This window comes from Thunnus thynnus, chromosome 15 (genome assembly GCF_963924715.1).
Source record: "Thunnus thynnus chromosome 15, fThuThy2.1, whole genome shotgun sequence".
Classification (NCBI taxonomy): domain Eukaryota; kingdom Metazoa; phylum Chordata; class Actinopteri; order Scombriformes; family Scombridae; genus Thunnus; species Thunnus thynnus.
This window is the reverse complement of record NC_089531.1, coordinates 12,254,224-12,277,924: the sequence shown is the minus strand read 5'-3', so window position 1 is coordinate 12,277,924 and position 23,701 is coordinate 12,254,224. Positions and strand designations below refer to the sequence as shown.

Sequence of the window (23,701 nt, the reverse complement as noted above, 5' to 3'; positions counted from 1 at the left end):
TTGGCAGTTTGTTGTTGTTCATTTCTTTGCCCTGTAACTTGCCATCCATTTTATATGAGGATGCTAAAAACCCACAAGGGCATTACATAAACTCACATCTTATAAGAATTACTGTCACTTTTACTCTGTTATGTGGGTGACTTGATGTAAAATACGCTAATTTCCTGTTCTTAAAAATTTAAAACAATAGTGAATTTATGGCAGAATGTCCTTACATACTGTACCTAAAATGTGGACACATTAAACCTCATGTCTTTTGAACACTGAATACTCAATACTCAATCTTGCCTTGATGGGCTGCATATGCAGCCTCTGTATGGTGCAATTTAAAAGCCTGTCAGAAGCTTGACCATTACAATCTGAAGCATCCTTTGCCCTTACCACAGAATCAGCCTAATGGAGAAATATAGGCAATGTTACATTCTATAAAAACAGATTTATTGCTGCAGTATTGCATGACTGGAGTATTGCATGACTCCAAGCATAAGGGCTATTGATGAATGAGGTGACGCTCTCCGAAAAGGCCTGTTTTTCATTGTCATGCGTATCTGTGTATTTGGGGTGGGCTGGGCAGGAGGGGGAGGGGGGGGGAGAAGTGGGGGGAGGGGTGCATCCGTTATTGGTTTCTCATTAGAGGGCCGAGATATAAACATTTGTCTATGTTGTACACGGTGCCGGCTCAATTAAGGATTCTCTTTGCCGCCCCCTCTGCCCTTTGAAAGTGAATTATGTGCAGATGAGAATCTCGACTGAAGTGCAGCCAACAACGGACCTTTTCCAAATGCCTCTGTTCCCTCAAAGCCATTCCAGAAAGAGGCGAGATCGGCTGAAGGAGAGAGGGAGAGAGAGCTTGTGCCATTTCCTGCTTGCATTGCGTATTAATGACTCTAATTAGCAATAGCTGAGGGATAATCACATTGATTTGGACAGATTCAGCATGCAGAACCTCAGTGGATAACACCCGCAGCCTTTGTTAGCACCCCCCCCCCACACACACACACACACACACACACACACACACACATACACACACACTCCCCACCCCTTCTACTCTGCTGCTCCCCTCCTCAATCTCCATTCCAGTAAGTTCCAAGTTGGCTGTTCACCAAGTAGGCGTCTGATTGGCCAAGTTTGTCGTAAATAGAGGCAGCCGGGCCATCAGCGCCGCATTCCTTGAGTTCTGACCTTTTGTACCCCCTCCACTTCCTGTGCTGTTTCTGCATGCAGTGTGGTTGTCGTCTGTATATGTGTGTGTATTTTTAATGTGTGTGAGCTCATGGTGGAGGTGAGATCCAGCAGCCACAGAATCACAGATCAAAATAGACCAAGGTTTCCCAAGATTATTTTGGCATACAGATTGAATTTGGGGAATTTGTTCATTTCTAAAGTGTTACTGTTGACTGTCTGTCATCTGGATCTAAACAAAGACAGAAAAATCTGTAATAAATTTCAACAAAGTACAAACAGGCTCTTGGGAATCTGCAGATTTTTGTCACCACCGTGGCTTTCTTCTTCAGACTTTGGCTTAATCCATTTCACAACACATCCCGGAGCACCCTTTCGTGTCTTGTTTGTTGACGAATGCCTCAAAGGGCACTGGTGGAAGGTGAGGGGGCGTACCTCCAGTCATCTCTTATCCTGGACCTAACCGGTGGATGGCGGGGGAACCACAATGAGCGATACAGCCTTCCACTGACCTGCCAAGGCCCTGGCCCCTGCACATCCCTGACTAATGATCATACCCTTGATTAGTTAAGGAAGGCATAAATCATAACCGCAATGAAGAGGAAGACTAGCTGAGGGCGGCCAGGCCGTTCCTCATGAATGACTAACAGATGCTAGACAAAAGAAATAGGTTGCGTAGTTGTTCAGAGGAATGGGACACTTCGTCTTTGTCCAGATTTTAATGTTTGTCTCTACCTGGAGATTTTCCCCATGTTCCGAGGGCGCTTGATTTTCATTGATCCGGCTTTGTTCAAATATTTAGCCTGTCCTCTCATCTCGCTGGCGGCGCTTTCAGGCCTAGTACCTGACTTGATTACATTGCTTATTACGAACTGCTGCTCAAATGGGGGATAACATGGAGATGCGCAAGATGGCACCCAGCATGAATACTAAAATGAGTCATTTCCAGGTATAGCTGGCATGAAGAAGGAGCAGGTATTTTAAGATATTGTATAGGTGACGTGAAAGAGAAGTGTGAAAAAAGGCCTGCACCTGCTCTTTGTGTAAAAGTGTGCTTGTACTGCTTGTGGCATTTTCACATCAACGGGTACCATAATGAGCAGCTATTCAAGGTTGTTTGACATTCTAACCCAAGTGTACGTGAAAGTGTGTGTGTGCAAGTGTGGGGACACTTGAATTTCTATTAATATACAGTATGTTAACATGTGTACTTGTGTGTGTGTGTGTGTACCTCCATGCGTGCATATGCTGGCATTTACCAGTTTGTGTTTGCTTGTTCAATTGTAAGTGTTAGTGCTCAGCCGTGTAAGTGCCTTTGTGTGACTATACATGCTGGCTTGTCTATGTGATTCTCTGTGTGTGTTCTTTGAGATATCCGTGTGGGGGTTCTGTATAGCCACTCAGTTTTTTGCCACGGGTCTCATTTTAACAACCTCTTGACAAGTAATTAACACCCTTCAGGTCTCAAACCTTTCTCGAGGGCTCTTCACATGTTGCACCAAACACGTCGGGGCTTTGCTATTAAGCTAGCAAGCTGATGGAGCTACCGGGGAGTTGAGCGGTGATACCATTTTTAGATTTGAATGAACACCATGTCTGCAGTTTACTTTTTTTTTTTCTGTTTGTTTAAATCAGTGAATGGCAGGAACGAGGAGATATTCTTTAGATGCTTGACTACTTTATTTTTGAATGCCTCTTCATCTCTGTGAGCCAAGTTAGACATTTAGAAGGTAATCTTTTATCTCCAGAGAGCTCAGAGGTAACGCTGATGATGAAACCAGACTCCATTTGCCTTGATGCCAATTTAACACCACAGTTTGGATTGTAACATAACTGCATGCCTCTCCTCTAAACTAACACACATAGTTTAAATACTGCCTCAACTGTCACGCTGAATTTAGAGCTGAAAATGTAGTTGAAGCCATATGGCGCTGTGCTATAGCTAATGAGTGTGAATAGATATGAATTAATTAAGGAACAAAAGGAAAGAGAGTGGAAAAGGAAGAAAATGATGAAGAGTAAAATCAAGAAGAAAGGAATGCTGAGATAGGGAGGAATGATTATTGCGAGCCCATATGTTCTAATACTTGAATATTTGACCTGTGAAAATGTAGCGTTCACATTTTTTCACTGCTTCAATGTTGCCAAAATAGCCTCAGGATAAAAATGTTTACAGTGTGGTTTGGCACTCACTATAAAATTAGCTCCTCTGGAATTACAAAAATTGTCTTGCTAGCATAAATGTTAAACACTTGCATCCACAAGTTTCGCAATATGCATCAATTCAGTAGGTGCAAGGCTATGATACAGAACTCATCCATAATACTTGCACAGATATTGGTTGAGGAATTCTTTTTTCAACCTTGTGTTCTGTTTGTCTTCAGAACAATGAGCTACCAGTGGCCTCCTTGGCCCTTAGCCCTGGCACCCTGCCCTTTGCAGATTCCGACTGCAGCTCTCTGACAAGGACACTACACCTGCGAGAGAAGATGACAAGAAATACAATACAGCCAATAGGCTGGCTGCTTCAGCCCGAGATGAATGCCTTAGCTATAAATCCATGTTGCAGAGTTGATAAGTTAATTGCCTGTACTGCTATCTCCTTGCCAGTGTCTAATATAAAAGAGCCCTCTGTGAGAGTTATTTTACAACAAATGGGTATTGTCTCCAAGCGCAAAGCAGGCAGGATGGCGACACTGGACAAGAAAATGAGGGATCTTTATTTTGAGTTGTTCTAAGATTTGCGGTCTGTGTCTGTGGGTGCATATAGAAGATTTTAAGCAAGAGTGACCATTTGTTTGCTTGCATGTGTGTGCTAATTTCATTCAGACTTCATGAATTTGGAGTTGTTTTGTGTTTGCAGATGGAAACACAGTTGTTTCTTTTATATGTTGTTGAGTGTAGATGAAGCTATAGTAGTAATGGAGAAGTGTTTCCTACTGTATAACTTGTCACTCCTCTGTGGTGTTAATGCTCTGACGGCAGTGATGTGGTCAGACGTTTGTAGCCCAAAGCTAACATTTTAATACACGACATTTAAAATTGCAGATGTTTCTCTGTGGGATGCATTGACTGAAAGATACAGTATATTTATGATCCTCCCGTGTGTACTCACATAACCACACACGCAAACAAGAACATTGGAGATCACACACACTAGCTTTTGTACTCACACATTCACGCACACAGTACCGCATGGTTTAGTGGAGGGAAGCCACAAAATTTATCATCAGTCAGCCGCTGGTGGCGCAGGATAAATGGAGGAGGACAGAGGAATGCAATCCCAGTGAGGAGGCTCTCTTCTGGGTTTGGAGTTTGACCAAGGCGGTCTTGGCTTGGCCGCAGTTAGTCATGGATGCCATCTCACTATTTAAAACCCCTGTGCTCTCCCTCAATGTTTGCACAGCTCACCACAGCCTCCTAAAACCACTACCCACCCTCCCTGCAGGGCAGAAGGGCTGGTCAAACCCCCAAAATGGACCAAAGACATCTATAAATGTACATGCTCTAAAGTATTTCAACAACTTTTCATTATGTACGTGGGTTGATCTTTCAGAATTGTGTCTTGAAGGACGTGTCAGCACCAGTCAAAAGTTTGGACACACCTTCCCTCTCACTTGAGTCAGGAAATGTGTCCAAACTTTTGACTGGTATTGTAAAAAAAACAACAACTTTGATTTCTCAGTGTGAGAGTGTCTGTGTCACTGTAACAGTCAGTTTGTCCATTATTTTTGTACAATTAACTGATTCATCATTAAGTATAGTAAATTCCAGAAAACAGTGAAAACTACTCATCACTATTTTGCCGACCCAAGGTGACATCTTCAAAACCCAAAGATATTCAATTCTATAAAAAGGAGGAAAGCAGCAAAAACTCAAAGAAAAGGTAATGTGTGGCATTTTTCCTTAAAAAATTACATAAATAATTAATTGATTCTGACAATTGTTGTCAATTAATTCTCTGCTGATTGAGTAATTGATAAATTGATTCATCTTTGCTATATTAGACACTACTTATTTACAGATATACAAAGACAAAAAAGTCTGAGCTTACAGACAGACATTTGTACACACACACATATCAACAGTCCGAAGGCAGAGCGAGGTCAAAAGCATGCACATACTATAGGACGGAACGTGATGCGGCACTACAGCTGCACCATGAATCATAAGAATCATATTACAGGCATTGTTATGCATATTTGTCCATGGAGTGGCCCATCTATCTCCTCCATTAACCATAATTACTTGTATACATGCAAAGTACGAATTATTAACATATGTGTAACCACAATGATTAATCACCCATGTGCAACAGCAGTTTCAGAACTCTTCTTGATGACTCACAAGGACGTAAACAATTACACTGTTTGCCCCACACACCATTGTAATGCTCCGTGACTTGTCGTTGATTCATTATTCATACTTAGGGCATTATTATTCCATTGTATGCGGTGCAAAATGGGATCATTAGCACTGAATATGAGAATGTGAAAAATGGAAATATTGGGGAAGATGGTGGTGGGTATAGTGGGTAGGAAACCCCAAACAATCCAGACTATTAGCAGATAAAGAATGGTAATTTCCCCACAAGTAATTAGGATTAGCATAATTTGACAGTGAATGCATGAATGATGCATGGATGATTGATACCTCGATACACGCACTGTAATGAGTCCCTTATCTCTACTCTCCACTGAAGACTTTTGTGCAGCACGTAGCCTGAGGTGGCATCGACTGTAGTTCTAGACCTCCGCAGGGGGGCCATGTTAGGGAGCATCCTGCCTCATATACACACACACACACACACATTCATACAAACACAATCACTAGGGCTACAGTAGTGTAGCAGCAGTAGTACCATAGCACCATCCTGTAATAACTGATTGAAGATGGTCCTTTTATCTTGACAGCCTTCCTGTTAGAGCCAGACCAGGAAATATGATATGGCAGCTCATGTTCTCTTTATTCCTCTCACAGAGACTATACATACAGTATGTGTGTGTGTGTGTGTGTGTGTTTGTGTCATCCTGCGAGTGTGCTTGTGTTCAAGCAACTCTATGTGTGCGTGTGCATATTAGTGTGCATCAGCAGCCATGCATGTAGCCAGTCACTTTGAGCTGCTTTTAAGTGACAGCTATCGATTGGATGTTTGTGTTGTTGCGGAGGCTTCAAAGCAACACCTTGCCCTCTGCATCCCACTTGAGGTAATAACTCTAGAGTGCCCGCATTGAATACAGTAGCAGTACAGCGTGTACTTGGCTTCAATAAAGCATTCTCAAGCAACATCTGCGTGCATTTGTGCGTAGGTGTGTTTTTATATGTGTTTTAGTGTGTGAAAAGTGAAATTAAATGTAGCAGTGTTTTATGACTCTGCTGCTTCTTTGTAACTTAATCGACTTTTCTTCAGTTTTCTTGCTCAATGAATAACCAAGAATCAGTGTAACTTACCGTAAATTCATGCACCATCACGCTTATAGCCTTGAAGGGGGTTGGTGCACACAAATTACAAAAAACATACTATCTCAATCACTGCTGGTATTGATATTGGAATATGAGATTGTGTACATTGTGAACAGTTATAATAGGCACTACTTTCTGTCCACATTCAGTAGAACATAAACCCAATATTAAACATAAATACATGTATCTTAATATGTAGACCTAATTTTCAATCTATACATCTCTCTTTAAAAGTAAAGATGAGCCAGAATGACTCACTCAACTTCAACAGTGTAATACTGAAACTGGCGCACAAGTATAGAAGACGAATTTGAGCGCACACACATACATAAAACTGACTTTTCTGTGACCCCCCACAACCGTTGTGCCTGATAAAAGCACAAATAGAGACTTTGTGAATATCTCCATGTCTCTCAATTATTATTCTCTTTTCCAACAAAACAACCCTTAAACAGTTTTACCCTGTGGCTACAGATCAAACAGTCCACATTACAGTATCATTATGCATATATCAGCTACAATGACTGCACAGGGGAAGAGCAAACTGGTTCTATTACTGAAGGCAGCTCAGTGAGTGTCAATTCAGTCCTCTTCAGTGCATTTAGCTGACCCCAAATAACCCTCTTCCTCACGCTGCCTTTCTTTTGCACACACCCTTTCTCTCGCTCGCTTTCTCCCCGCCTTCCCTTCAGTTCTTCCTCCATTCAGAGGCGCCTGAATATAGGTCAGCGTTCTCTAAAATCCTCATACTGCTGAAAGTTTGATATGTGCACTCCAGGTGGTAGAGGGGTGAATATTAAATTTGTAATTGGGGGTCCCAAGTATCCACCCTTGGAATATTCTAATTATTAAAGAGAATCAGCCATCGCCCAGGGGGCCTCAGTAACTTTTTGTCTGGTTCTCTTAAAGTGCTGTTACAGTAATATGTTCTTAGATCCAAAGAGGGAGGAAATGGTGGGATGTAGCATCTGCTTTCTCTGTGTTTAAAGGGCTATTCCGCACAAGTTACAAAAAATAACCTCTAATGGTATCTAGCCATGCATATAGTTTTGGTTTTACCAGCCCAGGTCTGAAGATACCGTCCACCGATGAGTTTTCTGCCTCCATCCCGCTGCAACTGAGGTGAAGGGAATTTCGCGTGTGGTGCTCACAGAATTGAAAAATTGCGTTTAAAAAATTCAACAGTAACATGTTTTTCAGTCACACTGGATAACCCACATACCTCACTGTGAATAATTTTCATTGAATTTTGGTTTTTTTTTTACCAGAGAAACACAGACATGTGACAACTTTAAGGGAAAACCCCAAATAAAGAGAAACATAAAGTGGATGATTCAAAACTGTACAAGACACAAAGTGTTACTGAATGGTTTAATGAGTATGAAAGTGAATCAAATGTCTCTGAGTCTTAAAAAAAAAAAAAAGATGGTGAATGAAGGATTTCAAAAATGCTTTAAAAGACATATTCTATGTGGATTGCCCAATAGACAGTGCTTCCAAAACCGTCATCAAAACACAAACAGAGGGAATATCTTTAGAAACATTGGTGCTCCATCCCTCCGAGGCACGTGAAATGGGAGGTATCACATCACATTCCAGGTCTACATTTATATTCCGGGACTCTACTAGTAAATCTTTTTATTATTTACAGTCCAAATAACTCGTTACTTATCTTATACCGGCTCTTGCAGCAACCCAGTTCAGCTTCTGTCTGACACAGGCTGTTTTAGCTCCTGTCTCTTAAAGGCTCTCCGTTCTTAACGGCCATCTTCTGGAAGCTACCCCTCAGCAGACTTCGACTGGCTTCAGAGGCTACATAAACAAACAGTAGTAGTAGGATTTCGCTTCTTTTTCTCATTTTTTTACTTGAAATGGAAACTTCTCAAATATGCTCGAGCCTGAATCCGATCCGGAATATGCAAATGGCCGACTCGCTCGAGCAACCTTAGCAACCTGTTCACAGCAAGGTCTGTAGATCATCCACAGTAATGGGGTAACCTTGTCTGGAAAGACATGTTGTTGTTGAATTTCAAAGTTTTATTTTAATTTTTTTTATTTCTGTGTGCACCACAGACAAAATTCAATTCGCCTACTGTGTATTGTATTTGGGTGGAGGCAGAATCTCAGAGAAGGATATCTCAAAACTTTGGCAAATAAAGCCAAAGCTACTTGCAAGTTGAGATACCAGGCAAGAGAGTATATTTTTTTTTGTAATTTGGTTGACCTGAACCTTCAAGTACCTTCAAGTGCTTCATACATTTTTATTAGCTGCTTATATGTGAGTCATATGTTTACTGAGGTAAATAAGTGCTTGAATGCACTGCCTATTTGCAGCCCCTTTAGCAAATAATCCTTGATCCATCTGCCACCTGTATTTGAATCTGGACATTTCACTGTTGCTCTTCATATTTCCACAATTAAAAAGCCACCCCTCCCAGACCCACTCTAACAGCTGGCCATTAATCAGTCCTCGTGCTCGATTTCTCTTCCACCACAGGTTATGATTTTCACATTACTCCACACTCCTTCACCGCCATCCGACAGGAAAATGACCGAACTCCCACCCCCTCACCACCACCACCACCACCACCACCACACACCGGCACACACCTCGTATGTCTGTGAAAGCAAGTGAGATATTTGCTGTGTGTATGAAAAGAACCACACATAGGCCATGTGTGGTGAGAAACCAAGGTGTTATGTGTTTTTGTGCATGTGTGTGCTTTCGTGTGTGTGTGTGTGTGTGTGTGGGTATATGATCGTTTGTAACATGATGGGGTAACCACTCTGGCGAGTCTCCCCCCACCTCACACCCATTATCCTTTTCTAATTACACTTTCCTTCTGAAACAGTGGATCAGAGGGCACCATTGACTGCTTTTAATCCTCCACCAAATTTTAATTAACACAGACGTGACCCCCGTCTCTGATACATCCCGGAGAACGTCGGGATCACAATAACTCATAAATCACAGCCGCAGATTTCATTCCCTCCGCTTTCCACTGCTGATGAATTTCCAGATGGGGGCTGGTGGCTGTTAATGTCAGGAAAAATATGAGAAAGAGAGACAGAGAGAGAGAGCGAGAGTGCATTAGAGACAGAGAGGGACAGAGGAAAGACAGGAAGAAGATGGAGAGAATTGCTATATTTGTGAGAAATATAAGTGTGTTTATGTGTATGTAAGAGAGATGGAGTTGGAGAGAGAGAGAGAGAAATGGCAGCAGCTCTGCTATGCTGTTAACCTTTGAAAGATTTGTTACCGGGGAGAGGATTATGAAGGCTGTGAAATGGGGTTGTGTTAATATGCCGTGTGTTGAGGAACACGATGTGGGCCAGCCAGCTTCACAGTCTCCGAAAATCAAAAGGCTGAACAACTGAAAACTGAAAATGACTCAGTGATGTTCTGAGGAATTAATTGACATGTCTCTCTCTGTATGTGTGAGTGTGTGCATGTGTGCGTATTTTGTTAATCACGGACTTTTCAGAAATTACCATTACACGAATTATTCTACGTGGATAAATGAATGCATATGAGTTGTCATTAAACTACAAACTACAAATAAGATTTTCTCCTCAACAAAATTGAAACAGTGATGGTCTTTATTCTTGATTAGCATGCCACTTATTGCTTGTGTGTTTTTGTTTGTTTGTGTGTGTGCGCGCGTGTGTGTGCATAAAAGTCTGTTTGTATTTGTACATCCATATATGTATCAGTGTGTGTGTGTGTGTGTGTGTGTGGAGGTGGAGGTGGGCAGGGTGCCGGGGTTTGTTATAACTAAATCGCTCATCCATGCTACTAATTAAGATGCATAGCATCCCCCTATGAACGTCAGTGTCGCTAATTATCAAACAATGTAGTGCTCACTAGATATGAGAACTGGCAGCCTCTGTAGTCATGTTACTAACCTATTACTGCTACAATTACCAAGTACCTGTCATTCTCCTTGTTAGTCATCTGCCTTCATTTTTTCCTTTGCTAATGCCTGTCTTTTTTTCTTCTTCTCTCCCGCTCTCCCTCTCTTCTTTTCTCTCTCCAGGCTATGGCTTTGTGGATTTTGACAGCCCAGCTGCGGCACAGAAGGCTGTGTCGTCTCTCAAAGCCACTGGGGTGCAGGCTCAAATGGCCAAGGTAAGCTGTGTTTAAAAACAAGTTAGCATTGCCGCTTCCTCATGCATTATCATTAGCACTTTGTTGCGCACAAAGCTCCCTCTAGGGATTTAAATCATACACTTAACACGTTTGATGGATGTCGATGGAACTGAAAGCTCCCGCATACAAACTGGTTCTGTCTATAAACACATTTTTATAGAAAGTAATTTTCCACAGCGCTTTGATGTTTAATGACAAACTTGTTCGTTCTAATAGAAGAAGTCTCTTGAATGTGGGCTGTTAACAATATTTGTGTATTTTTACATGACAAGTTGGAAGGCGCCTGTGATGTATGTAGGTCTGTTTTATTTCGCTGACACACTCTGTGACAGGCTGAAGCTGTGGTCTCATACGCAGAATCGAGACTTTGCTTACGAGTATGTGTCTCTGGTTACAAGGGGTTATGTGAACTTACTTTTGAGTGTGTGTGTGTGTGTGTGTGTGTGTGTGTGTGTGTGTGTTACATTATTCCACTGCAAACTAACTTTGTTGCCAGTATGTAAACTGGCCCTGCTCTAACTGAGGTTTGACCAGCCGCTTGTTCTATGTTCTGCAGTATTATTATCTTGCTAAAGTGAAAGCAGATGAGACAAGCTGTTTCAGTAGTACAAAGTGGGCCCCAGTGAGTTACACAATGGAGCCAGGTTGACAGACAGAGATTCACATGGAGAGATGTAGCTTAGTTAAAGGGGAAAACACACTTGGCAGGGTTTGAACTACTTCACCACCTTTTTACCCTCGGATTGTATAATGAGACTGTAGGTAACGCTAATCTGGGCCATGGTTAGTGTTACATATTTGGCTGTCTGTCAGTTTTACCAGACTGGCTAACTGGCTGGTTAACTTACACCCCAAAAGAAATGTGGTGCCCAAATCAGCAAGATCGTTGTGTGTATGTCAAACTTCAGTCCATGTTAGCGGTGATCATACTTTTCTCATCTAAATTTTTCATTCCCTTACTGACACGGACCGCTGTGAGAATCGCCATAGACTGAGGCTCAGCAGGACGCTCTCTCCGGGCATCTATGATAGACGAGCTCACGTGGCTATAAACCGGGCTATTTTTGTATCAGCTGGTGTCAGAATATCTGAATAGGTGAGCAAAATGTCAGTAGCATTAAAGCGATGAATATGGTGATGACTATGAGTGATTTTCTCACTCGAGATGGTCTGCATTTGATCTGATCCAGAAATCCCCCCCCCCCTTGAAGCCAAAGAAGCACTGATGAGGTGGAGAATGGTGATGGCGCCAGTGAAAATGACAGAATTGATGATAACGATGAAGGTGGCAATTATTTTGATCAAATGGGATGAGATCTGACAGGAGGAGATGATATTCTGTGCGGTGCTCAGGTGTGCCATTTCTCAAATGCACCATTTGGCCGTTTCCTCTCTCCCACCAGTGTCCTTCTTCCAATATTTATAAGAGGGCAGGCTCTCAGAATACAGATAAGAAGCCGTGCTCTTTGCCCATCTCATTTTAAGACCACACTTTGCATTGCTCCTCTTCTCTCAGTCAATATTTTCATGAGAGAGGTCTTGTGTCCCAATACAAAAGGAGCTGACCTTTTTAAGAATGTTTGTTTGCATATTTGTGTGTGTATGTGTGTGTGTGTGTGCGTGTGTGTGTGTGTGTGTGTGTGTGTGTGTGTGTGTGTGTGTGTGTATGTGTGTGGGCACATTCACAAAATCTTTTTCTATTAGCATTTGCGTATTACAGTTTATTTTTGAATGTTCCCTTGTTCAGTTCACATAAATGGAAAGGCCAGCATTCTGTTCTCCAGCTCTGTGCTTTTTATCACACTTGTGAGAGACATTAAGGAGTGGTTTGCTTTTATAGACTCCCTCTGCATCTCTCTAATGTCTCTTTACCAGGTATCACTATCATCACTCTACCGGCTCCTCCTCCTTCCTCCTCCTCTTCCACCTCACCCCTTCCTCTTTCGTTCTAACCCCCTTCCTTTGCCGCTTAATGCCGCTTTCTCTTACTATCTTTTTCACTCCGCGCTCACACACTCATGCATTCATAAACACATTTGTATTCACATCCACCATGTGTTCCCCTGCCAAACATCCAATGAGTGCAATTTATTCCCATCAATAATTAACAGCAGGCTGTCTTTGTGTCTGCCTACCTGGCAAGGTGTTTCTGACACCCTCCGTTCTGTCATGGCAGAGCAGTGTTCCCCAAGCGGGGCCAGATGTAAAACCCAGGTAAGCATTGAGGGAGGTGTAAATCACAAAGACGATTGCTAACGCCACAGACGACTCCCACAATGAGAGCATTCAGCCTCATTCTCTCACTCCTTCTGCTCCATTTTGTCACATATTATATCTCTCCACAACAAAGTAATAAACGGATAGCAAGTCAGAGCCAGAGGCTTTGAGCTCATTAAATAAAACAGTCGCAGTAATCAAGTTGCGCCTTTTTTTCCTGTCGTGACGCCATTAAAGCACTTTTATTGAGGTGCCTTATTTTAGGAGGCAAGAAGAGAGAAACAGAAGGAAAAAGGGAAGCGACACTTGATTTCCTCTTCTTCCTCCAGTGTAACAGCCTGCTGTCTCTCTCCTCTTACTCCCCTTGGAATTTGAAATACCAAGGCAGCAGAGATGAAACATTGCCTTCCTTTTGTCTTGTCCTCCCCTGGGGATGGTGACAGCGAGAGGGAGGAGAGGAGCCATAATTAAGACACCTAAAGGACACTTCCCCCCTGCGCCTCCCTTCCTGTCACTCACCTCTGCACAAGTCACAGATAAGAGCACTTAGCATAGGTGTGGAGTATGTGTGTGTGTATTTGAGCGCACATCTGTGTATGTGTGCCTGCGTGCTTTTTTTGTGTGTGTGTGAACTTGACTGTGTGTATCTGTGTGTGTGTGTGCGCCTGTGCTTCTGCATATATGGTCATTTGTGTGCTTGTGTATTTGTGTATGCCCAACCAAATACACATTAGTTTGTGTCCATTTCCATATAGAGTAAAAACTTGTCTTCTTGTGGGTGTGTGAGTGTGTGTCAGCGTAATAATACAAAACAGTCATGATACATTGTTTATGTTAGCAGAGAGCTGGGCAATAATTCACTTCTATCTTTTATCAAAATTTTGTGGAAAAGTGTAGTGACATTGTGATCACGTTGTGTCATGATGTTGACAGATTCCCTTTAAATTCATGAATCAGAGGCTGTTTCTGTCCAAAGTTAAAGAAAAAAACATCTACAAACACTTCTGAAGCTCTCAAATGAACATATCGTATCTAGTTTGTTTAATCTGTACACAGGCAGAAATTTTAAAATTAAGCTAAGCTAATAACTTCCTGGCTCCAGCTCCTTCTTATCTAACCCTTGGCAAGAAAGCAAATATGCATATTCCCTAAAATGTCTGACTATTTAACAATGGTGGTCCAACACAAGTGACTACTTGATACGCTATATATTGCAGGATAATATACCATGACATGAGTCTCATCATTTTGATGTTAAATAGCTATACACTGGTGAAAAGGTTTGATGCAGAAAACAGTTACAGAGTCTTTAAAAAAAATGACGACGTGAAAATCATAATCCATACAGAAACACACTGCGAATCATAAGAAATTATATCAATTATAATTTATAACAATTTATTGTGGTAACAATTATTTGTCCCACCTCTTGTATGTGTGTGTGTGTATGTGTTTGTATAAGAGAGAGAGAGAGAGAGAGAGAGAGAGAGAGAGAGATGGAGTGTGTATTTGCCTCCTTACACCTTGGACTCTATTCTCTATGTCACTTTGTTCAGGTAGCTTTCTGAACTGAGAAAACTGACATGTTGAGCAGACAGAATGATAACAGGTAAACGCCGTGTCTAGCTTTGCAGATGCAAACCTGTCAACCAGCCGCTCGCCTCACTCTCCACAGGCTGCCATTTTCCCCTTGAGCCAATCAGACTGAATTATGGGAAGGGCGCCCTCGATTGTGGTGTCTGTGTCTGAGAGGTAATTCCGCCTGACAGCTGCTTGCTTTCAGACAACAGCCAGTCTTTATGGAAATCATCCCTCCCTATTCTCGCTGCAGTCGGCTTCTGCTGATAACAGTCCGGATGAAAACAAAGCTGTGCTTTTCTACTTTCTATATTTTTAAATCTGTTCTTTTTCCTCCAAGTATGGACGGCTTAGAATTAAGAAAACAACTCTAACGTACTTTGGAGTCTGTCAATGTACACCCTGCTTTGAAGTTATACGTACTTAAGGCCAATATAAACTTAGAGCTGACACTTCCAACCAAGAATTCTATGATTTTCATAAAGATAAATGTGGATTGATGTTAGTTGAATTTGTCGAATTTATCCATCAAACATCTGGTAAAATTGCTTTCTTTTTTAATTCATGACATGTTGAATGCGATTTTCTACCAGTATAATGTTATGTTTTATTTAGAAACAAAGGAAAAAAATGAAATTCACAAAATTTAACACTTTGATTATCTGAAAATATCTATAAAATGAACTATGCCTTCTGTCAGTAAGGTGTCAAACATGAAGCACTGGTATCGATTTTGGAGAGTTTTCAACAATACCCTGATTTAAGCAGTGGGAACAAAGCCCGTGGTGCAGTGTGTCTCCATCAGTACCCTCTTTCCAATATCCAATATTTATAAGGTTCACAGAAGCTACAGGCAGACAGAAAGGCTCTGCTTGCCCTTCACTTCACATTACAGTGGGGAAATTATGCTAAAAGCATCATTAAAGTGCCTCCATGAAGTGAATCCCAAATGTTTATGATAGCACAGTGCTCGTACCGGCCCATCAACCAGTAGTCACCAGCGGATGCTTCAGATGGTTTAACGGTGTGAAACGAACCGGAGTGTTCAGTCCTCTTACTCCCTCTTTCATTTATTCTCACTTCCTTTCCCTTGCTCTGTCTCTTCTGCTGTCTTTTCCTTTCTCTCCTGGGGAAGATTTCCTGTCAATATCACATTTATATTCATGTGAAAAGCGCGGATCTCCCTCTGGGTGGTCTGCAGTCAGTCAGCAGTCTTCTTATTATCCTTTAAAGGTGACTCCTCTGACGTCTTAGCGCCATTGACATTGTGGACCCCACGGCTCGGCTCAACATGGAGTGACCTCTGGGTGATAATCAAAGGGACGGCTGACAGTGCTGTTACAGTTGGTTGCTGACAACAGCTAGCCCAGCCTTCCCCCAAGCATGGGTTAAATATGGGGAAAATGTAGGGGGGAACGCGTAGCATTGTGAATACAGCAGGATAACTGGACAGACTTTGGGGATACAGGTGCTCACTCAGCAGCATCACTCACCTCTCCGTTCAATGTGCGCCACCTTGAATGTGATGCCATTCCCCCTCTGACATCCACCGCAGTGTTTGTTCGCAAAGCATATGGTGTCAGAACACAGTGTGGAGATCAGCACTTTCCCCCTGCACTGCGCATATGAAGATGCCATCGACAGGCGCATCCTTATGATTATAGTTACCCCCTTCCATATTTTTTTTTTCCTGTGCTCCACATTTGAACACTGTGTGTACGTATCAGAATGGTGCTAGTCAGCATGTTGGCATACGGCGTATATAGTGTACTTCACTCATTTATTGTCATGTATACTTTCATCCTTTGGCAAGCACCTGTAGCTTTAATATACTCCGCCAAGGTGACAGTATTGCTTTCACTGCATAGCACAAAGCTAATGCTGCTTTCTCTCTGCTCCTCATCTCCCTGAACATATAATGATGGACCTAGCCATGGTGATGATTCCCCATACTCTTTTTATGTAAGTTAATCTTTCATTTAAAGAAATTAACCTTGCTTCAGTTTAGTTTTTAATATTATTTTCAATACATTGGCAGATAATTTAGCCAATGATTGATATATTCATAATATTTAATGTTTTTTTTGTCTAGTCTACCTTGAGAAAAGACATGAAAAAGGGAAATATTGATATCATGCAAATATCTGTAGTGCAATGAGATGATCCGACTAATAAAAAAAGATGCAATCAACTGCCACCGTGTCATTTTGTACAGTGTAGTTAGCTGCGGTGGAGCTCAGCACACCATCCCCTCCCCGCTCCTCCTGCAGAAGTGATAGTTTTGAAGGACAAAGCCAGTGAAAGTGAGACGGACCATCTGATGAGCACTGGCTCCCAAGCACCTCCTTTGGCTTCCACTGTCTCTGCCGTCTAATTACGCTTCAATCATCTGCAGGAGCGCTGCGTGCGGTAAATTGTTTCGCCGAGCAGTGCGGAGACGTGCCGAGCTGTGAGCGTGAGAGAGAGAGAGAGAGTGAGAAGGAAGGGACACGGAGACTAAGTAGAAATCAGTGAGGGCTGGAACGAAAAAGAGATGAAGAGGAAGGGTAAGGGAAGAGTGCGAGAAAAATGGAGTTGAGAGGGGAGACAGAAATGGACAGACGCTGCAGAAAGGGAGAGGGCTGGATGGCGAGAGTAAGAGGCCTGCCAGCCGTAATGTCGCCGCAGACAGCCTGTACAGCAGGAGACAGGCCAACGCTAATGAACAAAGTTACAAACTTATCACTTATCAGGCATTATCAGAGATGGAGTGAGAAAGATTGATCGAGAAATGGGGGGAAGAAAGAGATGGTTGGCACTGCAACGGATAAAAGACAACATCAGCATAATAAATTCTGCTGTAGATGTATATGAGTGCTGTATATGATATGCTGCTTACTTATCACGGATAAAGAGAAATCATTTGGGCAATATTGCAGTTTCTTTTTAAAAATTACACTCTGTTGTTAGGAGTTTTTTTTATTGGTTTCCACTTTAGTACCAAAAAAAGGGATCTAATTAAAGTACAATTTGGAGTGGTTGCATTTATGTATGTGTGAATAGCTTCTATTCTTTTCCCAAATTACTCTGAAATGGCCTTGTGTCTAAATTGTTGGCTTAAAAAAAAGAATAGCGCGGGCCTGCATTCTCAGTATGTTCAATGGTGCCATGCTTGCTTTGAAGCAAACATAAATATGGCTTTTTCAGGCTTGGTAATGGCCACAGTGTGCAGTTATTAGAATCTCTTTGATGTGGCAACTGTGCCAACCTGCTCGCTGTCTCTGTGAATTGATCTGGCTCAATTAGCAGGCCCACAGAGACGACGTTCAAAGGACCAGGCTTCCACACTCAGCAGTGACACACATAGACCAGGTGAAACGCTTTGCATTCATTTACTCAGCTGGCCCTGAGAAGACAACCTGTGAATAGATGTGAATATTGGAAAATCAATGGTGCAGCTTCAGTGTTGAGGAAAGCTTTCACCAAGAATGTTTGGTGTATTCTTTATCCAGTTCGCTTCCTGATGCTGTAGGCTTAATTTTGATTGAACTAAGCAGATATGTTCTAAACCTCTCCCCACAATTATACTGTATTACATTCTAGCTATTTAGTGAATGTCTTCTGAATGCATATCCAGGTATTTTATATGTTAAACTATGTGTGCATTGTACACCTCTCTTCGAGCCTGCCTTCCTCCCCTGATTCAGCTGACCCATTTCAATTTGTCTTCATCAGTCATACCAATTAACTCTGGGATTAGATTCCTCAATGCCAGCTACCCACAGTCCTCCCTATATCCCACCATCTATCCCTCCATCCTTCCCCTACCTACCTCCGCCACAGTATGCAGTGCTGTCACCTCACATGTTTGTGATCTCCAACCTCAACAGCCGTCCTGCACTTCTCAGCATTTTGGCTTAGGTAGCACTCTGTTGATGTACATAAAGAGAGAGCACAGAGCACTTTTCGTTCATTGAATTTTATGCGTCAGAAACACCACTACAGGGCAGCTTATTACTATCCTCCGGAGAACTGTAATTTTACCTTGATGGGGACTCATGAAGCCTTTTTTGTCAGTTTCTCTCTGCTGCTTATATTCTGCCTGAGAAGTATAAAAAGAGGGCCTTTTCCCCCTTAACACTCTAAAACTAGGCACAAACGTGGAGCATCTATAATTAAATGGAAAGCACTAGGTTTGCTAGTGGCAGAGAGGCAAGGACTCCAAATGACAAATGAAAGACAATGATACACCTACACACACACACACACACACATACATATTGAGCTTATCTAAAAAAGAACAGTAAATCATTAGATTATGAACAAAGATACATGTGGTATCACAGAGCGTCCCCTACTCACTATATTTGCATTGATTGAGTTAGAGTGAATGTATGCATGAATGCAGCAGTAATGAATATTTTGACTCCTCTCCCGGCCAGCTCATTTTGTAAATTCACACAGAAATGACAGTCATTATGCTTTTGCATAGTTTGTTTGATTTTCTCGATCAATGCAGCTATGATCAACATTAGGGACACTATTCTTTCTTTCTATTTATTTCTTGATTCATGTAATATTTTACTGAGGTAAAACTGCAACATTGGCAGGTTGCGGTGGAAACGGTAGCTTGACAAGTAGGGCCTCAGTAGCACAGTGCACACACTGCAGAATCAATTATATAGTGGCATGCATATGAACTAAAATGTATGAAGCTTGCAAATAATAGTGAGAAATTCCTGCACAAATACACCAAACCTTTTTCTAAAAGTATTAAAATCTAGACAGTAACACAGTTGTTGTTGTTTGTGATCATGTTAAGTTGGTACTACACACACACATGCACACACACACATGCACTCACACACACATGTACATGCGATGCGACTATATTAAAACACAGGACCTTTAATTCATTAGATTCCCTAGAAGATGTAATATGATTAATGTAACCCTTCCACTGCAGCAGCATAACTTCGTATGCCAACTTTAAGCCACTGCTTACATCTAGTTGCACGCTTGTGTGAGTTCACATTGCCATCGCTCTGAGAGTCACTCTACATAGATCATACTTAATGGTAGTTCAGGGTGCTGCAGCACAGTCAGATTAGAGCCTGTACCAATGCTAACACTTGAAGTGTTTTGCCAGACATAGCTGTGCTGCTATTACAGATAAATAACACAATGTCCTATTGCAGTTTCCATTTAGTGTTATAAATCATTCTAATCAAATAATTCTATTTAATTCCCATAATTGTTTTTAGATCAGTTGCATACTATCCCACATTCCTGTTCCCTTTTCCTTAGCCAGCTGTCCTCACACCATCAACCACAATTTTCCTCATAGTGACTCCTCTCTCTTTCCTTCTATCCTTACCTTCCTCCCTCTATCGCACCCTCACTATCTTCCTCACTCCCTCCCTCTCTCTTTAACAAATTCTACGGGCATGCCATGTTAAATTACACTGACTGTTTCCATTTCCAGTGGCTTCAATCATATGTGAGAGGTCTGCAGGAAGAGAGAGCAGAGAGTCCAGACAGAGCAGAGCAGGGTAGATCAGGGATTGGGGCTCTGTCCTGCTGAGGGTTGATGAACCAGCTCTCTGACACCAACATAGTCCCTCATTCTGCCTAATGAGGAAGAGCAAAGCCAGAGGAGCGGGTCCCTTTTCATCCTTTTCATCTCACTGACACTGCTCCCATGAGTCTTTGTGTGTGAGTGTGCGGACACGGCCGTGCAAGAGATAGATAAAGACAGGAAGAGATAGAAATAGAGAGAATGAAGTCCCACATCAAAATATCAAATGCTTTTGATTGTACTCTAGTAGCACAAGAAATCTTCCTATCCATACGATGTGTGTTTTTTGTGGGTCTTTATCCAACACACATCTTTTATTGTATGTCAAAGAGATAATGAGGAGAAAAATCTTCTCTGACCTTTATTGCTCAAATGAGAAACACAGGAGGGATCTCTGTCTTGTCTCAGAGGTCTAAAAATTCAAGGTCGGTGTAGTTTATCTAAGCTCAAAAGGGGCCTGGCCCTTAAGACCTCAGGCCCTGTGGCACACAAATATAGGAGAGGAAACAGATGCTATGTAGTTGGATGGTGTGGAGGATCCTTTACCCATGCGCTTTTTTCTACAGGGTCTGGACAGAGCAAGAGATAGTCAGCAGTTCAGAGGCAGAAATTGAGAGCAGACAGGTAGATGTATGGCACACGGGTGTCTTAGCCCGCTCTGAGGTGATTTCAGATCATCGCTCTCCTTCAAAGTGTTTTACATCAAAAACATTACGTCAGTGCATGCCAGAAAAACCCACTGTGTGGATTCAGCTCAGCATGTAGCAGGCAAAGAAACTCACACTGACAACTTTGCATTGTCTCTGACTCTTAAAAACTCTGTTGTCTTAGGATTGTTTTTTTTTGTTTTGTTTTTTTGCTTAAATTGTCACTGTCGTGTTGCACAGCACAGTTTCAGCTTGCATTTTTGATAAACAAGCAGTTTATTTGAGAGCATTGGCTTTAGAACATTTCTCATGCAAATTTTACTTTTCCCTCACATTTATTTATATCAACTTTTATGTAGAAATCACTGCTGCCCTTTTTGTCTCTCCACAGTGTCAATATTATGTTTGCATGCCTTGTAACGTCTCTCACTCTCTCTCTTTCCAATTGCCCTGTTATCTCCGCTTGTCTTTGTTATGTCGGTCGCTGTTTCTCATTCCTCCATTCCAGCCTTAAAAAGCTGTTGTTCCGTCTCATTCACTTTCTGTATGTTTGATGCTTGGCCCGAGTGCTAGTTTGTTCTGCTTTGCTTGTGATATCACAGCATTGTTTTCATTGTTATCTCAGTATTTGTCATGCCATCTTAGTGTTGCTTCTGTGTTGTGCGAGGGTTATCTTGCTGCCATTTCTGGTTTTATCTTTGCATTATCTTTTGGGTTATCTCAGCGCTGTTGTCCCCATGTTATCGTATGCCACAATCAAGGCGGTGACCTTTTCTCTCTGACAGCATCTTAAAATGCTCTCAGGGATGTGTTAGCAGTCCCTTTTAGGTTTTTCTTGCTGCCATGGATGATTATGGTGCTTTTTAAGCTTTCGCATTTCATCTTCACATTTTTTGGTTGCTGAACATTCTTAGCTTCTTCTTGGATATGTACATTTTCATATGTGTCACGCATGTTAAGCTCTCAGGGATGTCTTTGTTTCTGCCAGTGACTGCGATTTGTCTGCTGCCATCATTTGCGTATGCCTGTGTTTACATGGCTGCAAGTTTGTGTTGTTACATTTGATTCAGAGCATGGTATGATTCATAGCAGATGGCTGCCTTCTTCCAGCGGCGTGTGACAGCCGAAGAAAGTTAACACTGCACGGTAGACAAGATAGAAAAAGGGAGGAAAAACTAGGGATGTGATTACCATCAAACCATCAGCTCAGTAGAGGGAGCATCCATCCGCATCCTTCTCTCTGCTCGGTATGTGACATAGATACAAAATGTCTCCCAGGCTAATTTGCAGAGCAGTACACACTCTTCACAGATTCATTTTGAAGTTAGCAGTCAAACAGAATCAGCTCTTTTGCCTCTATACAGTGAAATAAGACTTGGAGACCCCTTAAATATGTACTCCAGGCTGTTTGCACATCAGTTGATCTGCTAAAGCCTCTTTTCCTTCCCTTTTGCTCAGCTTGTGCAGTGTCTTTTGACAGTGACGTTTACATCTTCCTCTGGTGTTCTTATACAGTTCCTTTACCGGATATCTAAACGGAAGACCCTTTGGCCTTGTCAGTCTCAGCAAGTCCTCATGAGAACAAACCAGAGATTTGTATGCCATATGTTTTCATAGCAGTGTTATGGTCCACACTACAGCAACCACTGAACCACAGAGCAGTTTGTATTCCATTATTAACAGGGTACGTACACCTCATAACTGTCAGAAAAAGGAAGAGGCAGCCTTGACAAGCTAACTGGTGGGGAGGCAATGCCATCTTGAATAATGATCAGTCTCTCTGAAGCCCTTTTGTGCGATTAAGTTAACATATAATGATGCTTTTGTTCACTACACCACATCACTTCCTATCTGGACTTTCTGCCCCTTGATTTGAACCAACTGTGTTGAGACACAGCCCAAACTCCAAAGGAAGTACTCAAAGGTTTTAGTGGAACAAAGAACACCTTTTACCTAGAACCTTTTGCAAATGGTTATTCCAGGGAAAACTGAATATTTGGTATTAGTAGGCAATGTGATATTTTCAAAATTGTAGGATTATTCACAGTAATTTTTAAGGAAAAGTCATTTTGTTTGGAGAAAAAAAGCTTGTAGAAAGGCCTGTTTTTGACATTTATTCAAAGACAGGTACTTACTTCTTTGGTGACTCTTATTTACACATTGTTGAAAGACAAGTCAAAGAAAATACCACTTCATCCTTATTTATTTACATGTTTTACCCTCAGTTGGCAAGACATATCAGGCATTACCACCCCCCTGTTATGGTCATTCTGGAAAAAGGTTGCAGACATTACCTGATCAGTGTTTTGGCAATCAAACCAGGAGCTCATAATGAAGGATATTTTCTCCCCTGTTACTGGCTTTGGGCAGTGATTAGTAAATAAACTGCTTTCATTTTCACTTAAGCTTAACCCTAACCCTAACTCTTTTTAACATGTCAATTAAAACATCTTGAACATTTCAAAAAGTAATGGTAACAGAAATGGAGGAAAAAAGAAAGGAAAAACAAAAAGCAATAGATATAAACACAGAGAAAAAAAACACCCCTCCCTCTCAGGAGTCCTGGAGGCTAACAGTATGTTGGACTAGACTTTGTTCCAATCAAAAAATCAAGCTGGGTCCAGATCTGGGATATCAGCCCTCCATAAAGCATCCAGTGCCAGGGGTCTATAGGCGTACTGTGAGATAAATCAGTAGAGTTTGGAAACCAGGCTGCTTGTGCCTCTAGTGCTGTGCAGAGTTTTATGAAGTGGGTGTGGTGTGAGAGGACTTTTCCATGGGACTCCACTGGCCTTTAGAGCCAATTCTAACTCTAAATAAAAGAAAAAGGAGGAACATGGTAAATCAAATTCTGTACATACATCGTGGAAGGAACACAAGCCCTCGTCTCCATAAATATCCCCC

General features: G+C 41.8%; 1 protein-coding gene across 6 annotated transcripts in view; it reads left to right on the top strand.

The window, feature by feature from the left end:
* Window positions 1-23,701, top strand: part of LOC137198715 (RNA-binding motif, single-stranded-interacting protein 3) — a 297,503-nt gene that overhangs the window by 161,114 nt on the left and 112,688 nt on the right. For all 6 annotated transcript variants that reach the window (XM_067612609.1, XM_067612611.1, XM_067612610.1 and 3 more), the window contains one exon: window positions 10,686-10,777. In XM_067612609.1, the coding sequence (XP_067468710.1) occupies window positions 10,686-10,777 (92 nt within the window). The remainder of the gene's footprint in view (window positions 1-10,685; window positions 10,778-23,701) is intronic.